The sequence below is a fragment of the Bufo gargarizans genome, chromosome 7 (genome assembly GCF_014858855.1).
Source record: "Bufo gargarizans isolate SCDJY-AF-19 chromosome 7, ASM1485885v1, whole genome shotgun sequence".
Lineage (NCBI taxonomy): Eukaryota > Metazoa > Chordata > Amphibia > Anura > Bufonidae > Bufo > Bufo gargarizans.
Genome location: NC_058086.1, coordinates 28,120,241 through 28,142,312, shown reverse-complemented (window position 1 = coordinate 28,142,312; position 22,072 = coordinate 28,120,241). Strand labels below are relative to the sequence as shown.

The 22,072-nt window shown below is 51.1% G+C and overlaps 1 protein-coding gene across 2 annotated transcripts in view; it reads right to left on the bottom strand.

Moving 5' to 3' along the window:
* The window catches only part of FAF1 (Fas associated factor 1), a 265,559-nt gene extending 245,955 nt beyond the window's left edge, over positions 1–19,604 (bottom strand). For both annotated transcript variants that reach the window (XM_044300816.1, XM_044300817.1), the window contains exon 1: positions 19,324–19,604. In XM_044300816.1, coding sequence (XP_044156751.1) covers positions 19,324–19,368 — 45 coding nt within the window. In that variant the 5' untranslated portion in view covers positions 19,369–19,604. The remainder of the gene's footprint in view (positions 1–19,323) is intronic.
* Between the last annotated feature and the right edge of the window lie 2,468 nt (positions 19,605–22,072).

The window sequence follows — 22,072 nt, the reverse complement described above, 5'->3', positions numbered from 1 at the left end:
ACTGACTGGAAACCTAAACACATATGTTACGTGTTCTCATGTCTATGCATATAATCAGCGGGAGAGGGCCCGGAACTGACAATGCTCACTTTCTGGACACCTGCAACATATATAGTCCAGATAGTTTCCAGAATAAGCATTTATTGGGCCACTGAAAGACTGTCCCAAGACAAGGACTTAACTCTTAGCGCTCATGCACACAAACGTTTTCTGGGTCCGCTTCCGAGACGCATTTTTTGCGGCTCGGTTGCAGACCGATTCACTTCAATGGGGCCGCAAAAGATGCAGACGGCTCATGGAGATGTATACAGCATCCATGGCTCCGTTCCGTGGCCCCCGCAAAAAAAATAGAACATGTCCGATTCTTGTCCGTTTTACGGACAAGAAAAGGCATTTCTATTACAGGTGGCCCGTTCCGTTTCGCAAATTGCAGAAAGCACACAGGCTGCATCCGTGTGCATGAGCCCTTATCCAGTGGATAGGGAATACGGGGGTCATTTATTAAGACCGCCATTTAGACGTCAGTCTTAATAAGGCCCTGCGCTGGCGGTGGATCCGCCAAAGTTGTGTAGAGGCGCCAGTGTAGATTTAGACCATTTTCTATGCCTGGTATAGACTACCGGCCCGTCCCCTTCCCCACCATGCCCACTTTTGTAGATCTGGCATGAGCAGTGAAAAGTCTCATATTGCGGAGCAAAGAACCTCTGTGCGCAATCTGCAACAGTAATACGCCTAATATAGACATATTTCTGTTAATAAATAACCCCCTAAGTGTCTGATCTGTAGGGGGTCTAATTGCTGGAGCCCCCACCAATAGCGCTAGCAAAGGCCCTGTCTTGCCCCATTTTAATGGAGCGGCAGTCACCTAGCGGAGTGCTAGTGTTCGTCTATCTCTGGCAGTCATATACAGCTGAATGGAGCGGCAACACGTACGTGGTCCACTACCTTATTTGGTGGCTTCTAATAACTCCGGGCGACTGGGTGTAGGCTGCAATACCAAGCACAGCCACTACACAAAGTGCGGCGCTGTGCTGGCATGCTTACCAGTGCACCACGGCCTCTTCATATAGCAGATCGGCGGGTGTGTCGGACCCCCACAGATCAGATAATGCAGACCTATCCCGATGATAAGTCATCAATATTCCACACCCAGAAAACCTCTTTAAAAGGGGGTTTTCAAGATTTTTAGAACTGATGACCTATCCTCCGACACCCAGGACCGCTGCCGATCAGCTGTTTTGCTCATAGTAGCACTGCGGCCTTCTCTCAGCTAGGCCACGGACGTCACGTTCATTGGTCTCAAGGCCTAGGTGCATTCAATGAAGTGAATGGGGCTATGCTGCGATACCACTATAAATGTACGGCACTGTGCTTGATGAGCTGAGAGAAGGCCGCGGTGCTACTGCGAGCGCTGGAGCCTTCTCAAACAGCAGATTGGCGGGGGTCCTTGGTGTCGGACCCCCGCCAATCAGAGAATAGGTCATTAGTATAAAAGGCTACTTTCACACTGGCGTTTCTGGGTCCGCTTGTCAGAACCGTTTCAGGGCTCTCACAAGTGGCCCAAAACGGATCAGTTCAGCCCCAATGCATTCTGAATGGATAAGGATCCGTTCAGAATGCATTAATTTGGCTGTGTTTGGTCTCCGTTGCGTTTTTTAGGCGGTCACTAAAATCCAGCTTGCAGCGTTTTGGTGTCCGCCTGACGATGCGGAGCCAAACGGATCCGTGCCGACTTACAATGTAAGTCAATGACGACAGATCAGTTTTTCACTGACAAAATATGGTGCAATTGAAAAGGGATCCGTCCCCCATTGACTTTCAATGCAAGTCAAGATGGATCCGTTTTGACTTAGACTTTTTTTTGAATGAATAATGCAAATGTATACGTTATCAAATGGATACAAGCGTTTGCATTATTGGTGCGGATCTGTCTGTGCAGATACAAGACGAATCCGCACCGAACGCAGGTGTTAAAGTAGCCTTAAAGGGGTTGCCAAAATTTATTCCAAAAACAGCACCGCCTCTGTCCACAGGTTGCGTGTGGTATTGCAGCTAGGCCAATTGTTTCAAATAGAACTGAGCTGCAATACTAGACATAACCCATGGGACAGGGGTGGTGCTGGTTTTTGGAAGATTGCAGACACGCATTTTCTAATCCTAGACAACCCCTTTAAGGGTTATATAGTCTTGGATGGGAAGGGAAAGTTATAGTCAAGGGAAGCCATGCAGATGTGGCAATATACCGCCTGTTACAATGTGCTGCCTTATTTTTCTATTTTGCACTATTTAGATACATTTGTATTTTCTAGGCATATGCCTTTTATATTATTATTATTATTATTATTTTCAATGTGATGTTAGCAACTTAAAAAGCAAGCTGACTGAAATGCAGGAAGAGCTGAGATATAAGAATGAAGATTATATCATGTCTAATATTAAAGGGACAGAGATAATAGGCGCGCTGCTACAGCCATAGAGTAGTGAGGAGTCCTCTACACAGATCACCGACAACCAAGACGAACAAAAGAAAGGGGAGCGGCAGCTGGTTTCATGAAAGAGCCAAAAAACTAGGCAGTTTTCTGCTTACTCATGGGAACAGCTGAGTCATAGCAATAACTGATGGACGAGTCAGCACAACCTGTCACACTGCGCAGAACTCCCTGTACAATACAGCAGCACGGAAAACTGGAACTGCCTGTGTGATAATCAGTGGACACGTGGAAGAGAGAGAGAAGGAGGAGGCGACACAAATGTTCCTAGGGTGAATGCAACCCTGGAAGAAATACGGAACCAGAGGCGTCAACAGTGATGGAATGAAGGAGACAATGAAGGGCTGTATACAGTGAGAAGAGAGGGTAGCGGGTGACAGAGAAGGCAGCTACACATAGCGTTAGCGCTGCTCAACACTGATCAGGCAGAGAGAAACAAAATGATGACAGTCGGAGGTCAAACGTCTCGCCAGACATTTACCGACTGTCACATTTGGTGTAGGATGGATCGGGAAAAGGGAGGAGAAGAAAAGCGCCACTCTCAAGGTAACCAATAATAACGGCTAGATAACACCCAAAGGGGTGAGAGGTGGTGTCGAAGGAACCAGTCCAGCAGGACCGGCCGGCACATTTACGCAGGAGCGAGAATTCTTACGAATGTTCATTCCCCCTATAGTTGCCCCAATCCTCGGCCTATAGATTAGCGAGGGTTTAAAAAGCCTCTGTCAGCATGATCAACCCTATTAAACCACCCATATTCTTTGGTAGGGTTGATCATGTTGATTAAAACGATACCTTAGTTATTGTTGCATACATAAGCGTTTCCGAGATATCCATCTTTTATTATTAAGCAAATTAGCTATTTCGAACACCAAAGGGCTGGCCAGAAGCCTCGGAGCACCGCAATTATAACGCCCATCTTCCTCCAACCTACTTTAGAGCCAGATATCCCGGCTAGCCCTCGTGCCTGATCTGTGGCTCAGTGACTCGAGCAGTGCAGATTCCAACTGTGCAAGCGCCGAGGACACGTCAGTCCACTTTGGAGAGGAGACACAAGCAGCTTCGCTGACAGAAGAAGCGCGCAGCAGCTGAAAGAATTGTGAGGGGAGTACGTGCTCCTCCCTGGTCCTTGGGAAGCAGCAGTAGATTGAGTTCACAAGGGCCGAGTCACTGAGCCAAGGCCCAGGTATGAAAATATACAGCTAGATGGAGGGGGTGCCCAGAGAGGGTTGGGTGTTAAAACAGAGGTGCTCCAAGGCCTCTGGCCAGCCCCCTGGCTTGTGAAAGAGCTAATTTGCATAATAAAAAAAGCTGATATCTCGGGAACGCTGCTAAACATAGCCTAATATGTTAAAGGTCATCTGTCAGCAGAATTGTACCGATGACACTGGCTGACTGGTTAGGTTACTTTCACACTCGCATTTGGTGCAGATCCATCATGGATCTGCACAAATGCATCTGTTCAGATAATACAACCGTCTGCATCCATTCAGAACGGATCTGTTTGTATCATCTGTAACATAGCCAAGACGGATCCGTCTTGAACACCATTGAAAGTCAATGGGGACGGATCCGTTTTCTATGACACAATCTGGCACAATAGAAAACAGATCCGTCCTTTATTGACTTTCAATGGAGTTCATGACGGATCCGTCTTGGCCATGTTACAGATAATACAAATGGATCCGTTCTGAATGGATGCAGACGGTTGTATTATCAGGAAGGATCCGTTTGGCTCAGTTTCACAAGATAGACACCAAAGCGCTGCTTGTCCGCCTCCAAAGCGGAATGGAGACTGAACGGAGGCAAACTGATGCGTTCTGAACGGATCCTTTTCCACTCAGAATGCATTAGGGCAAAGCTGATCCGTTTTGTACCGCTTGTGAGAGCCCTGAACGGATCTCACAAACGGAAACCCAAAACGCCAGTGTGAAAGGAGCCTTACATGTGCACTTGGCAGCTGAAGGCACCTGTGTTGGTCCCACGTTCATATGTGCCCGCACTGCTGAGAAAAATTATGTTTTCATATATGCAAATGAGCCTCTAGGAGCAACGGGGGCGTTGTCATTACACCTAGAGGCCTAGTTCTGTCAAAGGCCCTAGAGCAGTGGTGGCGAACCTATGGCACGGGTGCCAGAGGCAGCACTCAGAGCCCTCTGTGGGCATCCGCACCCAGGAAAAGTCTATGGTGTACCAATATGCCTTAGGCTCCATTCACATGTCCGCAAGTGTTGTCCGCACCCATTCAGCAATTGTGCGGACCCATTCATTCTCTATAGGGCCGGAAGAGACGCGGAACGCACACTATGTGCTCTCCGCATGCGCATTTGCCGGAGCGCGCCTCCAATCTTATGTTCCGCAGCTCCGCAAAAAAATAGAGCAATTGTGGACAAGAATAGGCAGTTCTATGGGGGTGGCAGCCGGGTGTATTGCGGATGCGCAATACACTACGGATGTGTAAACGGACCCTTAGACGTTTCCTGACATTCATCCGCGCAGGACGCACTATGGACAGCACAGGCAGCGCACTGAATGTAGGCAGGCTATTATAGATAAATAAGTCAGTTTTGGGTTGCTGTTTGGGCACTCGGCCTCTAGAAGGTTGACCATCACTGCCCTAGAGGCTCATTTGCATATAGTAAAACATCAGTTTTCTCTTTTTCTGACTCAACATTTCAAGACCCGAAACATTTTTACTCTTCTCCCAACAAAGCTGTGCGGGCGCTTGTTTTTTCGGGACACACACAATTTTTTGTCTTGTTTTTGGCAATTCTGAGATTGTTTTCTGGGTTCACTATACAAGATAAAAAAAAAAAATCTGTTCAGCAGCAATATCAATTAGGGCTCATGCACACAACCGCTGGATGTTTTGCTGTCCGTAAATTGCGGATCCGCAAAACACAGATGTCCGTATTTTACAGAACAGCTGGCCCCTAATAGAACAGTCCTATCCTTGTCCGTAATGCAGACAATAATAGTATATGTTCTATTTTTTGCGGAATGGCCATGCGGACATACGAAAATGGAATGCACACCGCTTGTGTGCATGAGCTTTTATGTACAGTTTTTCTTTTTTCCTTTTTTTTCTTTGCCATAAAAAGGGTACTTTTAGTGGAGTTTTTCTGTACTTTCTCGTTTATTGCGCCAGCACTTTTTGCTGTGTTTTTTGCAGTAACGCCGGCTCCAGATGCATGAGAAATATGAAACACAGAAGTGTTTTTTTGCCGATGATGTTTTTCTTCATTTGGTGCCTTTTTTTGTCATTCTACCTTCTTTTTTAAAAACGTCCAAAAAATGGCAGTGGCAGTAAAAACTTTCATATCGTGATGCCCAATGCATCATTTATGCCAGAAACCAGTGTAAATGATAGTTCAATGTACAACGGCTCGTGGCTCGTGTACATTCGAATTTCTGCCGCATGATACGGCTGCAAATGCATCAAATTGGTTAAGAGGCCTGTACAATTTATTACATTTGGCGCATTCTGTGCCATCAGGCTTTATACCAAGGCCTCTTTCACTCGTCAGTGATTCGTACCTTGTGCTTTCCGTGGTCTCCATTGACTTTAATGAGTATATTAGCACATCAGTGGTTTACCACGGACCCTGGGTCTGGGGTTACACCACTGCAGCATGCCCTATTTGTCCGCGATTACCCTCTGCACATTATAGTCTATGGCCCTGATTTATTAAACCTTCACTCCAAAAATTCTGGCATAAAAAAAGTTGCAAAAATAGGGCTTTGGCGAATTTTTTTACTGTCTTTTTTGCTTTAAAATTTGCAACTTTTATATTTTTTACACCACTCACTCCAGTTTTGTAATGTGGGTGGGAAACTGGGCGTGGTTAGCTATGTAAATGAGCTTCACTCCAGATTTATCATTGAGAGTTTTGTCACTCCAGGAGGGGGGTGGAGCAGGAAAACTGGATCACCTCCTCTAGACAAAAAGTGTTAGGCCTCTTGCGCACGTTTTTTTTTCCGTTTACGTAACGTTTTTGCGTTCCGTATAGGGTCCATATACAGAACCATTCATTTCAATGGGTCCGCAAAAAAACGGAATGTACTCTGTATCTATTCCATTTCCGTATTTCCGTTCAAAGATAGAACATGTCCTATTATTTCTCCCATAACGGACAAAGGATAGAACTGTTCTATTAGGGGCCGGATGTTCTGTTGCGTAAAAAACAGAATGCACACCAATGTCATCCGTATTTTTTCCAGATCCGTTTTTTGCGAACCGTAAAACACTGAAAAAGCCACACAGTCATGTGCAATAGGCCTTAGGTCTAAGGCCTCATGCACAAGACCGTAGGTATTTTGAAGTTCGCAAAAAAATACGGATGACATCCGTGTGCATTCCATATTTTGTGGAACGGAAGAGCTGGTCCCTAATAGAACAGTCCTATCCTTGTCCGTAATGCGGACAATAATAGGACATGTTCTATTTTTTTGCAGAACGAAAATACGGACAAACCGAAACACGGAAACAGAATGCACGCGGAGTACCTTCTTTTTTTTTTTTTGCGGACCCATTTAAATGAATGGTTCCGTATACAGTCAGCGAAAAAAAATAAAAATAAAAAGACGGAACGGACATGGAATGAAAATACGTTTGTGTGTATAAAGGTCTATTCACAAGTCCGCAATGTGTTTTGCGGATCCACGGAGCTGCGGATCTGCAAAACACGGAGAGCGGCAATGTGCGTTCCGCATTTTGCGGACCGCACATTGCCGCCACTATAGAATATCCCTATTCTTGTCCGCAATTGTGGACAAGAATAGGACATGTTCTATTTTTTTCGGGTCCGCAATTCCGTGTCCATAGGAATGAATGGGTCCGCAATTGCAGATGTGTGAATGGACCCTAAGGCCCATGGATAATACAAATTTATCACGTGACATTTGATAAATGTGGCATAAAGCACTCCAACGCAGACTACAGCAAAACTGACTTCAAATGTTCCCCTCAAGATAAATTTCGCCCCATGGGTTCGTGAAAAGCACAGACACAATATGGATGCCATCCGTGTTTGGCTGGGGCTTTCACGGACCATTGGCGGGAGATGCTCTGGAAGCTAATGTTATAGCCCAGCAGTGTATGTGGAATACAGAGGACAAAATATGGACACATGGACAAAACGGATCCTTCACATACATCTTCACGGATAACCCAGTGATCATTTTCACAGCAAAACCCATCGGCAGCAAAAAGAAGGAAAACACTTTTTTGCGTTTTTTTACTGGTAAACAAAAGCCCCCGGTGATGACATCATTCAAATGAGGCTGAGCTGCGCCTAGGTCATGTGACTGATGAACGTGTTGTCACTGGCCTAGGAAAAGCTGGAGAAGGCCGCGGCACTACTGCGGGAATCGGTGCCTTCTCAAACAGCAGATCAGCGGAGGTCCCAGGTGTCGGACCCCCACCGGTCACATACTGACGACCTGTTCATCATGAATAATAAAAAAAAAAAATTAAAAAAATATAAAAATCGCAGAAAACTCCTTTCAAGGCTATGTACGCCTTTCTGAGCAATTTTTTCATGGTTAAGTTTTTACTCATTTTGGGCTAAAAATCATTTTTCAACTGATCTTTATTAAAAATATTCAGCCGTTTTGTCACAAAGGGTTAACTGTTTGTCTAGATGTGACTGGTACTTTTTACTTTCACTTTGTGCCTAAACCTTATCTCTAAAAAGGTCATAAACACTTATTTAAAGGGGTCCTCTCACTTTTGCAAATGGCATTTATCGTGTAAAGAAAGTGAATACAAGGCAGTTACTAATGTATTGTGATTGTCCATATTGGATTCATTTTTCCATCACATTATACACTGCTCGCTTCTATGGTTACGACCACCCTGCAATCCAGCACCTGTGGCTGTGCTTGCACACTATAGGAAAAAGCACCAGTCTGTGTGCGTTCCCACAGTCCCGGCCACCAGAAAGGCTGGAAGCACGTCCACCACTGCTAGAATACAGGGTGGTCGTAACCCCTGGAAACGACCCATCTAATGTGATGGAAAAATGAAAGAAGCCAGCAAAGGAGGCAATATGGACAATCACAATACATTAGTAAGAGCCTGGTATTCACTTCTCTACATGATAAATGCTATCTGCGGAAGTGAGGCGACCCCTTTAAGCCACATTATTATCAGTAAAATTGAGCTATAATGAGTTTATAGGGTCAGAGATCAGATATAAGGAGCCATCAGGGAACAGGTCCTGGTACTAGTAGACAAACTCAAGGCTGCACAAAGACAGTGGTTCAAAATGATTTTAGCTAAAAATGCGTTCCATGCAATAGTAAAACAGAAATTGCCCCCAAAGCTGTACATAGCCTTTTAAAGGGGTTATACCATGATTAATGTAAAAAATAAAAATCAGCCATCATACAGTACATAACAGTCTCTGACCCAGCCCTGCACCTCACATGGATCCAGAAATTTCCCCATTGATTGCCCTGCTAGATTGTTTTCAAGTTGGCAGCTCAAGGTGTGCCGTTTCTCGGGGGGCATGCCTGTTTTAGGGCACTTTCACACTTGCGTTTTTCTTTTCCGGCATAGAGTTCCGTCACAGGGGCTCTATACTGGAAAAGAACTGATCAGACGTATCCCTATGCATTCTGAATGGAGAGTAATCCGTTCAGTTTGCATCAGGACGTCTTCAGTTCAGTCGTTTTAACAGATCAGGCAAAAGAGAAAACCGCAGCATGCTACGGTTTTCTCTCCGGCGAAAAAAACTGAAGACTTCCCTGAACACCGGATCCGGCATTTTTTCCCATAGGAATGTATTAGCGCCGGATCCGGCATTCAGAATACCGGAATGCCGGATCCGTCGTTCCGGCATGCGCAGATCGGTAAAAATGAGAAAAAATGTACAAGACGGATCCGTCGGTCCGCATGACAAGCGGAGAGACGGATCCGTCCTTGCAATGCATTTGTGAGACGGATCCGCATCCGGATCCGTCTCACAAATGCTTTCAGTCAGCGGCAGATCGGCGGATGCGGCGGCCAGTTCCGACGACGGAACTGCCCGCCGGATCACACTGCCGCAAGTGTGAAAGTGAGCATGTGCTTCCATCTCAGTGTGCTGACAGAGAAATTAGAAGAAAAAAAAGACCAAACAGCAGGTGGCGCTATACAGATAGATTTCAGTGACCACGTACTTTTCAGTTTATAAGACGCAGGATTTAGAGGAGGAAAATAAACCTCAAATCAGACCCCCAATCTTCATCAGACCCCACAAATAGACCCCCAAGCTCCAACAGCCTCAGATCAGCCCTCCACCCTCCCCAGCCGCCTCAGTTCAGGCCCCTTCCCCCCAATCAGGCCAAGATCAGTTCCCCCCCCCGCCCCCCCCCAATCAGCCCAAAATCAGTTCCCCCCCCGCCCCCCCCCAATCAGCCCAAAATCAGGTCCCCCCCCGCCCCCCCCCAATCAGCCCAAAATCAGGTCCCCCCAATCAGCCTCAGTTCAGGACCCTCCCCCCACCCCCCTCTCAGCCTCAGTTCAGGACCCTCCCCCAATCAGCCTCAGTAAAGGACCCTCCCCCCCCTCAGCCTCAGTTCAGGCCCCCTCCCCCCCCCCTCAGCCTCAGTTCAGGCCCCCTCCCCCCCCCTCAGCCTCAGTTCAGGCCCCCTCCCCCCCCCCCCCTCAGCCTCAGTTCAGGCCCCCTCCCCCCCCCTCAGCCTCAGTTCAGGCCCCCCCCCTCAGCCTCAGTTCAGGCCCCCTCCCCCCCCCCTCAGCCTCAGTTCAGGCCCCCTCCCCCCCCCCTCAGCCTCAGTTCAGGCCCCCTCCCCCCCCCCCAGCCTCAGTTCAGGCCCCCTCCCCCCCCCCCAGCCTCAGTTCAGGCCCCCTCCCCCCCCCCCCCAGCCTCAGTTCAGGCCCCCTCCCCCCCCCCCCCAGCCTCAGTTCAGGCCCCCTCCCCCCCCCCCCCAGCCTCAGTTCAGGCCCCCTCCCCCCCCCCCAGCCTCAGTTCAGGCCCCTCCCCCCCCCTCAGCCTCAGTTCAGGCCCCTCCCCCCCCCCTCAGCCTCAGTTCAGGCCCCTCCCCCCCCCTCAGCCTCAGTTCAGGCCCCCTCCCCTCCCCCCCCCTCAGTTCAGGCCCCCTCCCCTCAGCCTCAGTTCAGGCCCCCTCCCCTCAGCCTCAGTTCAGGCCCCCTCCCCCCCCCCCCAGCCTCAGTTCAGGCCCCCTCCCCCCCCCCCCCCCAGCCTCAGTTCAGGCCCCCCCCCCCCCCAGCCTCAGTTCAGGCCCCCCCCCCCCCCATAGCCTCAGTTCAGGCCCCCTCCCCCCCCCCCCTCAGCCTCAGTTCAGGCCCCGCCCCCTCCCCCCCCCCTCAGCCTCAGTTCAGGCCCCGCCCCCTCCCTCCCCCCCCCTCAGCCTCAGTTCAGGCCCCCTACCCCCCCCCCCCCCTCAGCCTCAGTTCAGGCCCCGCCCCCTACCCCCCCCCCCTCAGCCTCAGTTCAGGCCCCCTCCCATCAGAAGACCAGGCAGGGTGAGTAGAGCCAGCGCAGCACTTCTCTCACCTCCCAGCGCCTCCTGTCATTAGGATTTGGACTATAAGACTCTCTGTCATGTAAAATACGGTACATGTAATTACAAAAGTATTCAGATCCAGGTCCTGCAGCTCTGGAGGACCTAGTGCTCCACTACATTACCCTACAGGATAACCCACTGATTTCAATGGGCACAGTGTAATGCTAAGGGACCCATCACACTGCCCGATTGCCAATAAACACAGCAATCGTTTGTATATAACACACATATAAATCCCTATAACAAGCAAAGTACACAGGAGAGGAACGATCGCAGTTGTTCCTCCCCCATTCAGTTCTATTGTTTATCGGCAGGACGTGCCTTATTGCGCAGGGAGATGTGGCGCTGATAATGAGGCATTTTTCCTTCTGATGAAATATGCAAATCAGCAAAACGAGTGTCTGCTGGTTTATCAGTTGCTCAGCTGCATGATTATACTGGCCGATTATTAGGAACAAGTGTTCAGAGGAATATTTTTTCCTGATCACAGCCCTGAAAGTCGCTCAGTGTTTCATACGGGCGTCGCATGTGAGGGCCGGATAGAAAGCGGGTGCGTCGCGGCAAAATGCACGATTTTTCCGCACGAGTGCAAAGCATTGTAATGTGTTTTGCACGCGGTGAAAAAAATAAAATAAAATTGGCATGTTTGGTACCCTGGGTTAGGTGTTGTGTAGATTTTATTACTTTCCCTTATAACATGGTTATAATGGAAAATATTAGCATTCTGAATACAGACTGCATAGTACAATAGGGATGGAGGGGTTAAAAATAAAAAATTAAACTCGCCTTAATCCACTTGTTCGCGCAGCCGGCTTCTCTTCTTTCTTCTTCTTTGAGGAATAGGACATTTGGTGACGTCACTGCGCTCATCACATGGTCCATCTCATGATCATGGACCGTGTGATGAGCGCAGTGACGTCACCAAAGGTCCTTTTGCTCAAAGAAGAAGAAAGAAGAGAAGCCTGGCTGCGCGAACAAGTGGATTAAAGAGAGTTTAATTTTTTTATTTTTAACCCCTCCATCCCTAATTTACTAAGCATTCGGTATTAAGAATGCTATTATTTTCCCTTATAACCATGTTATAAGGGAAAATAATAATGATCGGGTCTCCATCCCGATCGTCTCCTAGCAACCGTGTGTGAAAATCGCACTGCATCAGCACTTGCTTGCGGATGCTTGCGATTTTCACGCAGCTCCATTCACTTCTGTGGGGCCTGCGTTGCGTAAACGCAACGCACAAGTGATGCATGAAAAACACTAATGGGTCCGGATTCATTGCGGGTGCAATGCGTTCACCTAACGCATTGCACCCGCGTGGAAAACTCGCCCGCGTGAAAGAGGCCTTAGGCTACATGCACACGAACATTGTTTATTTCCGCGTCCATTCCGGTTTTTTTTGGGGGGATAGGATGCGGACCCATTCATTTCAATGGGTCCGCATCAGTATGTCCGTTCCGTAGCCCTGCAAAAAAATAAATAAATAGAACATGTCCTATTCTTGTCCGTTTTAGGCATTGCTACAATGGATCCGCAAAAAAAAACGGATGGCATCCTTTTTTTTTTGCGGACCACAAAACACATACGGTCGTGTACATGTAGCCAACCCATAGGAGCTGATCACAGACGGGCCCAGCAGCAGACTCCCCTATGATCAGGGGGAGGTAGTGACAGAGCAACCAATTTAAAGAGGACCCATCCCCAACCCTGATATGTCCGTTTTAGTAAATATCTGCGTCCCCCATAAATGATTGTTCTCGAGCATTTTTTCCCATAACTCTGTGTTGTGATGTAACTCCTAGAAATGTAAGAAAAAAAATATAATCATAAATGGGTGTTACCACACACACCATCCATGGGGTATATCACTACACAGTCTAAGGCCTCCTGCACACGACCGTAGGTGTCCCATTGCCGTATTGTGGACCGCACTTGCGGATCCGCAATATACAGGCACTGTTCTGTGTGCATTCCGCATCATGGATGCGGACCCATTCACTTCAATGGGTAAGCAAATCCGGATATGCGGAATGGTGCGGAACGGAACCCTACGGAAGCACTACGGAGTGCTTCCGTGGGGTTTCATCCCGGAACTTCCGTTCCGCAAAAAATAGAACATGTCCTATCTTTTTGTGGAACGGCTGGATCGCGGACCCATTAAAGTGAATGGGTCTGCAATCCGCTGTGGCTGCCCCACGGTCGGTGTTCGTACATTGAGGCCCGCAATTCGCAGCACGGCCACGTGTGCAGGAGGCCTAACCCATTTACACCCGTGTTGAGGACCTCGGGCATCGAGCGTGTGAACTATGCATCGCGGTGCAGACTCATCCGCTTCAACTAGTCCACAAGATGTGGCAAAAGATAGGACATGTCCTGTCTTTTGTGGCGAGGGGGCACGGAACCAGAAGCCCACAGGTTCGTGCCTCCGTGCCACAAAAGACAGGAACATCTCCTATTCTTGTCTGTTTTAGGCATTGTTACAATGGATCATACGGATGTCATCCGTTTTTGTTTTGAGTATCCGCAATTTGCGGACCGCAAAACACATACGGTCGTGTGCATGTAGCCTTAAGTTGAGTGACATGTCTGACTGCTGGGAGACTCAGCAGCATGTTGTACGTGTAGGACTACAAGTCCCAGCTGTATAATGACACTGCTGATACACACAGGATCCCCCCCCTACCTGTTCTTGTGCAATGCTCTGCATAACTCCTCTAGTCTGTCAGCTCCTGTGTCCAGCATTTGTCTCCTCACTGCCTGCAGCTACTCAGTAAAGGCTTCAGCCCCGAGTCTGTGCTACTGAGGGGGTTAATGTTTTTCCTCAAGAATCCAGGAAGAGAGCAGAAAGCAGCAGAGGCAGTGCAGGGGGGCGCAGCCAGCACAGTGACCTCTGGTGTACAGGCACATATCTGCTCTCTCAGGCTTGTGCACCAAACATCATCAGAGCAGGGAGAGAAGCTGACATCACAGGTCATGTGACCCTCAGTGAAAGCTGAGAAAGCAGCAACTGGAGATAAAGTAAGTGAATTGTAAAGTCCTTACATTTGCCTAGTTAGAAACATACAAAGAACAAAAAAATAACTCATACAACCCCTTTAACTCCTGTGACAGGAGCTACTGCAGCTGCGTTCTATGAAGGTACATGGGGTCTTGTGTACCCTGTAAGGAGTTCCGTGCAACACCGTATGTTGCTGATGACCTCCCCTAGCAGCAATCTTTACAGGGGAAATACCGCCATAATCATACAATCCTCCAACTGACCCAGTACCACCAGCAATCAAACAATATTAAAGGGGTTCTACAGCATCTTTATATTGATGGGCTATCTTCAGGATAGGTCATCAATATCAGATTGGTGGGGGTCCGACTCCCGGCACCTCTGCCAATCAGCTGTTCTGCAGCAGGTCCAGCACCGGAAACAGGTTAGCGCAGCGCTGTTCGCATTCACTTGAATAAGGCTTTTGGATGGATCCACTCACTAGGGTACCAACGTAAGTGTTATTATCATAAGAGGCCATTCACCAGGTCGCACAAAAATCACCATGCCCACAGCAAAGCTGAAGGGGTCATCTCATGAAATACATGAAAATAGACTCGTTGGGATCCCCCCTGATCACTGGAGCAGGTGGTCACAAGTCCACAATTCTTTCTAAACACAGTTGCAGATTAGTGGTGGTCCCAGGGGTCGAACCTGAGGACAAGGAAGCCTGGTCAGTGGCTATAGCTACTTCTCTGTCTTGGTCACTGCTGTTCTTGATGGGGGTCCCAGTGGTCGGACCTCCACCATCAGATTACTTTAGTCTGCCAAAGTTAGACCTCTTTAAAGAGCATCCATCAGATTTGTCCCTATGACACTGGCTGACCGGTTACATGTGCACTTGGCAGCTGAAGACATCTGTGTTGGTCCCATGTTCATATGTGCCCGCATTGCTGAGAAAAATGGTGTTTTATATATGCAAATGAGCCTCTAGGAGCAACGGGGGCGTTGCCATTACACCTAGAGGCTAGGGGTGGGCGATATAGGCGATATAGGCGATATGCGATATGAATTTGGGCCACGATATGAATTTTCGCCATATCGCCTATATCGCCGGACCGCGATATGATCATGTTCTCCTGAGCCGGCCGTCACAGCGGAGGGAGGAGGGGGGAGGAGGGAGGAGGAGGGAGTCTCTCCCTCCCCACTGTGCGCGGCTGCCGCTGAAGACCAACGAGGACAGAGTAGGAGGAGGAGGGGAGGGACTGTGGCCACTGCGCTACCAATGAATGTGCCGGCCATATCCCACAGGGTCCCCCTCCTCCCCCCCATCATTGGTGGCAGTTTGCAGATCCGATCAGAGCCCCAGCAGTGTAATGCTGGGGCTCCGATCGGTTACCATGGCAGCCAGGAGTCACGCTGCTGTAGTCCTGCCTGCCATGGTATGTTAGTGAGCAGAGAGCAGCGCATTATACTCACGTGCGCTGTGGCCGCCGGTCGCTCCTTCTTGTCATAGGTCTGTGCGGCGGATAGCTAATGCTTACAGCATTAGCAATGCGCCGCACAGACCTATGAGAAGAAGGAGCGACCGGCGGCCACAGCGCACGTGAGTATAATGCGCTGCTCTCTGCTCACTAACATACCATGGCAGCCAGGGCTTCAGCAGCGTGACTCCTGGCTGCCATGGTAACCGATCGGAGCCCCAGCATTACACTGCTGGGGCTCCGATCGGAACTGCAAACTGCCACCAATGATGGGGGGGAGGAGGGGGACCCTGTGGCCACTGCCACCAATGATTAATACTGGGGGGGGGGGGAGGGAGGGGGGGGTTGCGTTACCAGAAGGGGCAGATCAGAGGCTGGGGGAGAAGATCAGAGGCTGGGGAAGGGGGGGCAGATCAGAGGCTGGGGAGAAGATCAGAGGCTGGGGAAGGGGGGGGCAGATCAGAGGCTGGGGAGAAGATCAGAGGCTGGGGAAGGGGGGGGCAGATCAGAGGCTGGGGAGAAGATCAGAGGCTGGGGAAGGGGGGGGCAGATCAGAGGCAGAGGCTGGGGAAGGGGGGGGCAGATCAGAGGCAGAGGCTGGGGAAGGGGGGGGCAGATCAGAGGCAGAGGCTGGGGAAGGGGGGGGCAGATCAGAGGCAGAGGCTGGGGAAGGGGGGGGCAGATCAGAGGCTGGGGAAGGGGGGGCAGATCAGAGGCTGGGGAAGGGGGGGCAGATCAGAGGCTGGGGAAGGGGGGGCAGATCAGAGGCTGGGGAAGGGGGGGCAGATCAGAGGCTGGGGAAGGGGGGGCAGATCAGAGGCTGGGGAAGGGGGGGCAGATCAGAGGCTGCGGGGGGGCAGATCAGAGGCTGCGGGGGGGCAGATCAGAGGCTGCGGGGGGGCAGATCAGAGGCTGCGGGGGGGCAGATCAGAGGCTGCGGGGGGGCAGATCAGAGGCTGCGGGGGGCAGATCAGAGGCTGCGGGGGGGCAGATCAGAGGCTGCGGGGGGGCAGATCAGAGGCTGCGGGGGGGCAGATCAGAGGCTGCGGGGGGGCAGATCAGAGGCTGCGGGGGGGCAGATCAGAGGCTGCGGGGGGGCAGATCAGAGGCTGCGGGGGGGCAGATCAGAGGCTGCGGGGGGGGCAGATCAGAGGCTGCGGGGGGGCAGATCAGAGGCTGCGGGGGGGCAGATCAGAGGCTGCGGGGGGGCAGATCAGAGGCTGCGGGGGGGCAGATCAGAGGCTGCGGGGGGGCAGATCAGAGGCTGCGGGGGGGCAGATCAGAGGCTGCGGGGGGGCAGATCAGAGGCTGCGGGGGGGCAGATCAGAGGCTGCGGGGGGGCAGATCAGAGGCTGCGGGGGGGCAGATCAGAGGCTGCGGGGGGGCAGATCAGAGGCTGCGGGGGGGCAGATCAGAGGCTGCGGGGGGGCAGATCAGAGGCTGCGGGGGGGCAGATCAGAGGCTGCGGGGGGCAGATCAGAGGCTGCGGGGGGGCAGATCAGAGGCTGCGGGGGGGCAGATCAGAGGCTGCGGGGGGGCAGATCAGAGGCTGCGGGGGGGCAGATCAGAGGCTGCGGGGGGGCAGATCAGAGGCTGCGGGGGGGCAGATCAGAGGCTGCGGGGGGGCAGATCAGAGGCTGCGGGGGGGCAGATCAGAGGCTGCGGGGGGGCAGATCAGAGGCTGCGGGGGGGCAGATCAGAGGCTGCGGGGGGGCAGATCAGAGGCTGCGGGGGGGCAGATCAGAGGCTGCGGGGGGGCAGATCAGAGGCTGCGGGGGGGCAGATCAGAGGCTGCGGGGGGGCAGATCAGAGGCTGCGGGGGGGCAGATCAGAGGCTGCGGGGGGGCAGATCAGAGGCTGCGGGGGGGCAGATCAGAGGCTGCGGGGGGGCAGATCAGAGGCTGCGGGGGGGCAGATCAGAGGCTGCGGGGGGGCAGATCAGAGGCTGCGGGGGGGCAGATCAGAGGCTGGGGGGGGCAGATCAGAGGCTGGGGGGGGGGGCAGATCAGAGGCTGGGGGGGGGCAGATCAGAGGCTGGGGGGGCAGATCAGAGGCTGGGGGGGCAGATCAGAGGCTGGGGGGGGCAGATCAGAGGCTGGGGGGGGGCAGATCAGAGGCTGGGGGGGGGCAGATCAGAGGCTGGGGGGGGCAGATCAGAGGCTGGGGGGGGCAGATCAGAGGCTGGGGGGGGGCAGATCAGAGGCTGGGGGGGGGCAGATCAGAGGCTGGGGGAGCACATGAGAGGCTGGCGCCATGGTCAGCTCCCTGCTGTTGTGTGCACTATGCACAGGGCAGCAGGGAGAGTGTAAAGTCCTATTCACCCTAATAGAGCTCTATTAGGGTGAATATGACAAGGGTTCTAGCCCTTAAGGAGGCAAATAGTTAATAAATAAAATTTAAACACCCCCCCCAATATAGAAAACAATATATCGCAATATATATCGCATATCGCACATGCTTAAAATTATATCGCAATATAGATTTTAGGCCATATCGCCCACCCCTACTAGAGGCTCTGCTCTTTCTGCAACTACCGCGACCCCTGCACTGATTGACAGGACCAGACAGCGTGAACGTGATCACACCTGAGCCTATGAAAGTGGAGGGGGCGCGGCAGTTGCAGAGAGAGCAGAGCCTCTAGGTGTAACAGTAATGCCCCCGTTGCTCCTAGAGGCTAATTTGCATATGAAAACAGCATTTTCCTCAGCAGTGCGGTCACATATAAACATGGAACCAACACAGACGTCTTCAGCTGCCAAGCACACATGTAACAGGTCAGCCAGTGTCATAGGTACAGAACTGCTGACAGATGCCCTTTAAAGAGGTTTAACTCTGGCAGACTATAGTTATCGGATGATGGACCCCCATCAAGAACAGCAGTGGCCTAGACAGAGAAGTAGCTATAGCCACTGACTGGGCTCTCTCGTCCTCAGGTTTGACCCTTGGGACTTCCACTCCTCAGTGTGACCCAGTGATCAGACACGCTGTAAGGTGTCGGAGCATAGTCAGAAGACCGGACACAGAGCACCCGCTGTACAGATCCTTGGTCCAATGTCTGGGGGAGCTGTAGCCGCCTGGATGTGAGGCCCATCCTCCAGAAGTGATGCCCTTCACTTAGGACCGAGACAGTGGCTTTCAGCATGCCCAGACTTGCTTCTGATGGTCTGTACACAGTCTCGGGTCCTGCCTCGGACAACTACTGCTGGCAACGCAACACGGTTGAAGCCCCTGAGATCATCTTCTCGAAAGGTGTATTAAAGGGATTGTCCAGGATTTTTATATTGATGATCCATCCCCAAGATCATTAATATGAGATGGTGGGGGTCCGACTCCAGGGACCCCCGTCAATCAGCTGTCTGAAGGGGCTGTTGTGTTCTCACCAGAGCACTGTGGCCCCTTTAAACAGCTGATCGCTGGAAGCCGGACCCCCACCGACCAGATATCGATGACCTACAGTGAGGATAAGTTATCAAAATGCTGGACAATCCCTTTAAAGGGGCATAAAAAAACATTTACGGCAGGATCGGTGATAAAAGTATGATCACTGGGGGTCCCACTGCTGGAGAGGTAGTGTGAGCGTGTGACCACTGCTCCATGGACTCCTATCGGACTGACACCAGAGCTCTGCCCACAGCAGCGGTGGTCACACAGGCGCACTACCGCTCCGCTCACACAGGGGACCCCATTCTCGGCATCGCTGGGGGTCCCCAGAACCTTAGTGCTTATCAATGAGCTGATGTCAGATCTGTCATCCCCCATAATAATGTAATCAGCAACTTCTAGGGGTCCCTGAGGATGAGCCCCCCGCCAGTTACACCCTATACACCTTTCGACCCCCTTGTACCTGGAAGTCCGCCAGGATCATCTCTCTGTCAGTGTTGGAAGCCATGTCACCCCCGGAGAAGCCGCTTTGTGGGTGTCAGTGAAGGGAGCCCGGTTAGCAGATCATGAACTCTAGTTGGGGCCCCTCGGGGCCTGTACCAGGCTTCAGTGACGGGGACAGTCCGGGTTCCGTTCACTTCTCCTGGTCCCGAGGCCTGCTGCTGCTCTGTGTCTCTGCTGCCAGCCGCTGTCTCCTCTCTCTCCGCCGCCGCACGGCGCTGTCGCACATTTTGCTCGTCACTACAGTCGCGCTGACAGGAGAGCGCTTTGCGGCCGCCACGGTCACGTGCTCCGCTCCAGCCTGGCTGCTGCTATCACCATGGTAACTGGAGTCGCGGTGACGGCTGGATGGAGCGGCAGTGAGGATTGGGTTCCCTGCCTCTCGCCATATATAACGCATCAGTAGTGTGTTTAGAGTGTAAGCTCTTTGGGGCAGGGTCGTGTTTGTATAGGAGCACAGACAGAATTGTCCAGTTTTATAGATCTTTTCAGAGACAGTCCCGGCAAGTTTGGGATGTTGCAGGTGAACATAAATGGGCGGTGCTTATCCATAAATGGGCGGGGTTTATCCATAAATGGGCGTTGCTTATCCATAAATAGGGGGCTTATCCATAAATAGGGGGCTTATCCATAAATGGGGGGCTTATCCATAAATGGGGGAGCTTATCCATAAATGGGCGGGGCTTATCCATAAATGGGGGGCTTATCCATAAATGGGCGTTGCTTATCCATAAATGGGGGGTTCTTATCCATAAATGGGGGGGGTTTATCCATAAATGGGGGTTGCTTATCCATAAATTGGGGGGGGGGGGGCTTATCCATAAATGGGTGGGGCTTATCTATAAATGGGTGGGGCTTAACCATAAATGGGTGGGGTTTATCCATAAATGGGTGGGCTTATCTATACATGGGCGGGGCTTATCCATAAATGGGGGCTTATCCATAAATGGGCGTTGCTTATCCATAAATGGGGGGTGCTTATCCATAAATGGGGGGGGGCTTATCCATAAATGGGGGTTGCTTATCCATAAATTGGGGGGCTTATCCATAAATGGGTGGGGCTTATCTATAAATGGGCGGGGCTTAACCATACATGGGTGGGGTTTATCCATAAATGGGTGGGCTTATCTATAAATGGGCGGGGTTTATCCATAAATGGGCAGTCTTGGGTGGGGCTGACCGTTCCTGGGGCCCTAATTTTACCAACCGCAATGTTGGTAAGTGGACATTTGACCGGCAGGGGTCCGATCCACGCACCTTCCGGTCTCCTGGCCTGTAAACTTCCAGGTGCGGTCACATGTGTTGATGTGTCCCCAAGCGGTATGTCACCGCTGGGTCATGTGACATATGACACACACCTTTCCCCCCCCCCCCCCCCCCCAATCCGGACTTCAGAAGGTACAGCGCAGTAATGGCTAATTTACCAGCTTTTTTTCATTGAGGCAATTTACCCTACTGCTATGGTGGAGCAGAATAAATCTGGTGCTCACTGTACTTACTGTAGACTATCTCCTGCTCGCCTTCACACAATATAATATAAAACTGACTGCCAGCAGCCACCAGTAGGGGGAGCTCAGTGCAAGGTATACAGCTACCATTGAACTCCATAGAACCTGTAAAATCTCTATGCCGTGAACTCCCTCTAGTGGTGGCTATGGGAAAATGCAGTGGATTTATGTGGGGATGCGGGTCCCGTAGCGGTGGCGTGGTCTGCTTCCATGTTAAGTACGTCTGTTCAGTCCCTTGCCGTGAAGACTATGATGACAAGAAGATGCTAAAGGATCATATCATGATAACCCAGGACTTAAAGGGGTATTCCGGTTATATGAAGTTATCCTCTATGCACAGGATAGGGGATAACGATTAGATTGGTGGGGCTCCTACGGCTGGGACCCCCCATGAGAACGTACCCTGCATGCGCCTACCCGCTCTATTCATTTATAGGGGGGTTCCGGAGACAGCAGAGTACATCGCTCAACTATCTCCAGAACTCCCATAGAAATGGATGGCGTGGCTACATGCATACCCGGCCGGTGACAGATCTAAGGCTGGTTTCACACGGGCGTTGCGGATTGGGGTTGGATGCGTTCAGGGTGCGTTTAGTGAAACTCGCACTATTTTGCAAGCAAGTTCAGTCAGTTTTGTCTGCGGTTGCGTTTAATTGTTCAGTTTTTTCCGCGCGGGTGCAATGCGTTTTGATGCGTTTTTCACGCGCGTGATAAAAAACGGAATGTTTACAAACAACATCTCTTAGCAACCATCAGTGAAAAACGCATCGCACCCACACTTGCTTGCGGATGCAATGCGTTTTTTACGCAGCCCCATTCACTTCAATGGGCCCAGGGCTGCGTGAAAAACGCAGAAGATAGAACATGCTGCGATTTTCGTGCAACGCACAACTGATGCGTGAAAAACAACGCTCATGTGCACAGACCCATGGAAATGAATGGGTCAGGATTCAGTGCGGGTGCTATGCGTTCACGTCACGCATTGCACCCGCGCGGAAAACTCGCTCGTGTGAAAGGGACCTAATAGTTATCCCCTCTCCGGTGGTGACAAACCTTAAAGGGGTTGTGTGTTATTTTAATAAAAGTCTTCATGAAAATCGAAATACTTTTTTGTATTTCCTGTGACAAAAATGCTCCAGTTGTGAGCGATTTTTTTTTAACATTGTAATAGCGCCCCCTGGTGTTTAATCTGTATAGTTATGT